Source organism: Oncorhynchus nerka, linkage group LG10 (genome assembly GCF_034236695.1).
Source record: "Oncorhynchus nerka isolate Pitt River linkage group LG10, Oner_Uvic_2.0, whole genome shotgun sequence".
Classification (NCBI taxonomy): Eukaryota; Metazoa; Chordata; class Actinopteri; order Salmoniformes; family Salmonidae; genus Oncorhynchus; species Oncorhynchus nerka.
The window spans coordinates 19055306-19061000 of record NC_088405.1 but is presented as its reverse complement, the minus strand read 5'-3'; the positions used below and the strand labels follow the sequence as shown (position 1 = coordinate 19061000).

At 43.9% G+C, this 5695-nt stretch overlaps 1 protein-coding gene across 1 annotated transcript in view; it reads left to right on the top strand.

Moving 5' to 3' along the window:
* The window catches only part of LOC115134970 (catechol O-methyltransferase domain-containing protein 1-like), an 8167-nt gene extending 4735 nt beyond the window's left edge, over positions 1-3432 (top strand). Inside the window, exons 4-6 of the mRNA XM_065023280.1 lie at positions 127-181; positions 268-401; positions 2227-3432. Coding sequence (XP_064879352.1) covers positions 127-181; positions 268-401; positions 2227-2379 — 342 coding nt within the window. The 3' untranslated portion in view covers positions 2380-3432. The remainder of the gene's footprint in view (positions 1-126; positions 182-267; positions 402-2226) is intronic.
* Positions 3433-5695: the final 2263 nt, after the last annotated feature.

Here is a 5695-nt window from a genome sequence, read left to right as displayed (position 1 = left end):
AAACAATCTAAACTCGAAATCAAGTCAAAATGTTATTTTAAGCACATTGAAACATCTAAATGGACTTTACAGTAAAGATGCCTTGACAATGAAAGACATGTAACTAACTACCTTTTTCTTTTCTAGGCCGGAGTCGAGGATAAAATTACTGTCCATCTTCAAATGTGTATAAAAACACTGGGTAGGGGACTGATTTTAAAGAACCCAAACACAATTCCGTTGTGAAACGGTTCAATCCTTTTCAACGTGATCTTTTGTTTGTCCTAGATGAGTTGATAGCTGCTGGGGAAGCTGGCACCTATGACTTTGTGTTCATCGATGCAGATAAAAGGAACTATGACAGATATTACGAGAAGTCTCTTGAGCTTGTGAGACAAGGGGGCATCATTGCCATCGATAATGTGAGTAGCCTATGCCCAAACTTTTATTTCTACAAGCGAGTCGTGATTTTGAATATGATTTGAATAATGCCAGCATGCAATCGATTTGATCTAACAAGCTAACTAAGGTAAAGATGCATGAAAAGATAGGCCTACATAGAACATGGTGGCGAAGTAATTACAATATAGCAATTAAACACTGGAATGGTAGGATGTACAGAAGATTAATGTGCAAGTAGAGATACTGGGGTGAAAAGGAGCAAGATAAATAAATAAATACAGTATGTGGATGAGGTAGATTGGATGGGCTAATTACAGGTGAGCTATGTACAGGTGCAGCGATCTGTGAGCTGCTCTGACAGCTGGTGTTTAAAGCTAGTGAGGGAGGTAAGAGTCTCCAGCTTCAGAGATTTTTGCAGTTCGTTCCAGTCATTGGCAGTAGAGAACTGGAAGAAGAGGCGGCCAAAGGAGGAATTGGCTTTGGGGGTGACCTGCTGGAGCGCGTGCTACGGGTGGGTGCTGCTATGGTGACCAGTGAGCTGAGATAAGGTGGGGCTTTACCTAGCAGAGACTTGTAGATGACCTGGAGCCAGTGGGTTTGGCGAAGAGTATGAAGCGATGGCCAGCCAACGAGAACATACAGGTCGCAGTGGTGGGTAGTATATGGGGCTTTGGTGACAAAACTGATGGCACTGTGATAAACTGCATCCAATTTGTTGAGTAGAGTGTTGGAGGCTATTTTATAGATGACATTGGCGAAGTCGAGGATCGGTAGGATGGTCAGTTTTACGAGGGTATGTTTGGCTGCATGAGTGAAAGATGCTTTGTTGTGAAATAGGAAGTCAATTCTAGATTTAATTTTGTATTGGAGATGCTTAATGTGAGTCTGGAAGGAGAGTTTACTGTCTAGCCAGACACCTAGGTATTTGTAGTTGTCCACATATTCTAAGTCAGAACTGTCCGGAGTAGTGATGCTGGACGGGCGGGCAGGTGCGGGCAGTGATCGGTTGAAGAGCATGCACTTAGTTTTACTTGCATTTAAGAGCAGTTGAACGGAAGGAGAGTTGTATGGCATTGAAGCTTGTCTGGAGGTTAGTTAACACAGTGTCCAAAGAAGGGGCAGAAGTATACAGAATGGTGTCGTCTGCATAGAGGTGGATCAAAGAATCACCAGCAGCTAGAGCAGCATCATTAATGTATACAGAGAAGAGAGTCGGCCTGAGAATTGAAACCTGTGGCACCCCCATAGAGACTGCAAGAGGTCCGGACAACAGGCCCTCTGATTTGACACACTGAACTCTATCAGAGAAGTAGTTGGTGAACCAGGCGAGGCAGCCATTTGAGAAACCAATAAGAATGTGGTGATTGACAGAGTCGAAAGCCTTGGCCAGGTCGATGAATACGGCTGCACAGTAATGTCTCTTATCGATGGCGGTTATGATATCGTTTAGGACCTTGAGCATGGCTGAGGTGCACCCACGACCAGCTCTGAAACCAGATTGCATAGCGGAGAAGGTACGGTGGGATTCAAAGTGGTCGGTAATCTGTTTGTTGACTTGGCTTTCAAAGACCTTAGAAAGGCAGGGTAGGATAGATATAGGTCTGTAGCAGATTGGGTCTAGAGTGTCTCCCCCTTTGAAGAGGGGGATGACCGCGACAGCTTTCCAATCTTTGGGAAACCTATCACCTCTGTCCTCAGTCTGAGCCTCTCTCCTCACCTGTCTCCCACTTCACTTCACTCCTCTAATCTGTCCATCTAATTACCCTCCCTTGACCTGTCTTTCTGACCTTCTGACCACAGGACACCTCACCTGTATCTCTGATCCCCCCCACCTTCTCCCCTCAGGTACTCTGGAGTGGTAAAGTGGTGGACCCTGCTCCTGATGACCTGACCTCCCAGGCTCTGGACAAGCTCAACAAGAAACTCCACACAGACCAGAGGATCGATCTGAGCATGCTCACTGTGGGTGACGGACTCACCCTGGCTATCAAACGCTAACGATAACCCATGCTAACTCATACTAACACGTGATGACAAATGCTTAACCCACACTTACTCCAAACCCGCTGTGATTTATTGGGGATTTATTGGAGAAGTGGTAAACATGAAGGGCTGGAATAAATAGATGCCATTTTCAACAAGTACTGTACGTGTACGAGTGAGATTCACTTTTTACTAGAAATTCGAAAGCATATCAACCTCTGTCTCAGTAAGAGCTAAATAACTAGCTTTTACTCACAGAGATTTTTTTTTTCAGGGTGTGACTAAAATCATTTTTTATTAGATTTAAATTGAGTACAGGCTTAACTGAATGACAACAGAATACCATATGGTAGTTTTGGGGTAGGCCTCGTCTCAGAGGAATGCTCTACAGAACCAGATGCTGATAACAGATTGCCCTATGCTGGGCAGCTGGCATCAAAACCCTCCAGCTGGGAGAAGAGGGATCCGATGACGGCTCTCCAGGTTACATGCTGGTGGAGAGGTGGGAGGTCTTTGGAAGACTTTTGCTCCAAAATATCAAGTGAGACACAAGGGGTGAGTTGACATACTCCCCTGGATTTATGCCCATTGGTTGACAGAAAGGGAAGTGATTAATGCACGAGTGAGCCCATAGGTTAATCAGCAGGCATGGTGGAAATGCGTTAGTGTGCTATGCTCATTGGCAGAAGTTAATAGGTGAAGGACATTCTACCCGCTTGCTAATGGTAAAGAGGAAGAGAGACGTGAGGCTATTGTCACGCCCTGACCTTAGAGATCCTTATTTATTCTCTATGTTTGGTTAGGTCAGGGTGACTCGGGTGGGAAAATCTATGTTTTCTATTTCTTTGTTGTTTTGCAGAGTGTGGTTCCCAATCAAAGGCAGCTGTCTATCGTTGTCTCTGATTGGGGATCATATATAAGTTGTGATTTTCCGTTTGGGTTTTGTGGGGTGTTATTTTCTGTTTAGTGTCTTTGCTTGACAGAACTGTTCGCTTTCGGTTTCTGGGGATTTGTTATTTTTGTTTGAGTGTTTCTTGAAAATAAATACCATGAACACTTTCCACGCTGCGCTTTGGTCCACTCTTCCTTCCACTGACGAGAGCCGTTACAGCTATCCTGATGAGGTGTCAATAAAAACACTCACATACAAATACCTGCTATGCTGACTAGTGAGATAGGAAGTAAGCAATGTGAGTTATAGTTTACAAGGTGAATGAAATGACGATCCATTCAGACCAGCCTTACTGACTGAACTTTTCTAACTACATTTCAATCGAGAGAGTGTGTGTGTGTGTGTGTGTGTGTGTGTGTGTGTGTGTGTGTGTGTGTGTGTGTGTGTGTGTGTGTGTGTGTGTGTGTGTGTGTGTGTGTGTGTGTGTGTGTGTGTGTGTGTGTGTGTGTGTGTACATGCGTTTGTGCCAGAAACATTTGTGCAAAAAAACATGTTGACTCAATCTACTTCTAGAGAAACGTCAATGACATCCTCTCATTCATGTTGACAAAACGGTCTGTGACTCTGTCATACAGTATACACTTGTATTTGTGTTGTCCTAGGCTACCTGGCTAAAAATCTAGCTACAGCATAGCACAACAATGTATGAATTTATGGGTAGATCAGAATCACAGTTATAATCATTGACCAGTATTAGAATGAAGTAAAAACACAAGTCCAAACCCCTATCTCCATCCATGGCTAATTTAGGAAAGGGTCAATTTTAGCTAGCCAGCAACAACAAGTTGTTTTGTCAATGATGTTTTACTCTCGATGTGATGTGGTAGGAGGGAAGCCAAATCCAAACTGGCTTCCCTTGACACTTTTTCTTGGTACGCCAGGACCATTCACAGTTGAGTTCACACACCTCAATGCCACAGATGTCTCAAGTTTTTTGGGAGAGTGCAATTGGCATGCTGACTATAGGAACGTCCACCAGAGCTGTTGCCAGATAATTGAATGTTAATTTATTTACCATAAGCCGCCTCCAACATCATTTTAGAGAATTTGGCAGTACCTCCAACAGGCCTAACAACCGCAGACCACGTGTAACCACGCCAGCCCAAGACCTCCACATCCGTTTTTTTTTCATCTGCGGGATCGTCTGAGACCAGCCATCCGGACAGCTGATGAAACTATGGGTTTGCACAACCAAAGACTTTCTGCACAAACTGTCAGAAACAGTCTCAGGGAAACTCATCTGGTTGCTCGTCGTCCTCACCAGGGTCTTGACCTGACTGCAGTTTGGAGTCGTAATCAAATTCAGTGGTTAAACGCTCACCTTAGAAGGCTGCTGGCATGCTGCAGAAGTGGATAAATCATGGATAAATCCAGGTTACATTCGTACCGGGCAGATGGCAAACAGCGTGTATGGTGTCGTGAGGGCAAGTGGTTTGCTCATGTCAACGGTGTGAACAGAGAGCCCCATGGTGGTGGTGTGGTTATGGTATGGGCAGGCATAAGCTACGGACGACAACAAACACAATTGCATTTTATTTATGGAAATTTGAATGAGATACATTCTGAGGCCCATTATTGTGCCATTCATCACCTCATGTTTCAGCATGATCTTGCATGGCCCCATGTCGCAAGGCTCTGTTAACAATTTCTGGAAGCTAAAAATGTCCCAGTTCTTCTATGGCCTGCATACCCACCAGACATGCCAACCATTGAGCATGTTTGGGATGCTCTGGATCGACTTGTACGACAGCGTGTTCCAGTTTGCACCAATATCCAGCAACTCCGCACAGCCATTGAAAAGGAGTGAGACAACATTCCACAGGCCACAATCAACAGCCTGATCAGCTCTATGCGAAGGAGATGTGTCATGCTGCACGAGGAAAATGGTGGTGATACCAGACACTGGTTTTCTGATCCACAGCCCTGCTTTTCTTTGAAGGTATCTATGAAATAACATTTGATTTGATTTGATTTTGACAAACAGATGCATATCTGCATTCCCAGTCATATGAAATCCATAGATGAGGGCCTAAGTGATTCATTTAAATTGACTGATTTCCTTCTTTGAACTGTAACTCAGTAACATGTTTGAAATTGTTGCATGTTGATTTTATATTTTAATTCAGTTTATATACACTGAGTTTACAAAACATTAGGAACACCTCTTCTTTCCATGACATAGATTGACCAGGTGAATCCAGGTGAAAGCTATGATCCCTTATTGATGTCACTTGTTAAGTTCACTTCAAACAGTGTAGATGAAGAGGAACAGACAGGTTAAAGAAGGATTTTTAAGCCTTGAGACAAATGAGACATGGATTGTGTGTGTGCCATTCAGAGGGTGAATGGGCACAACTTAATATTTAAGTGCCTTTCAAC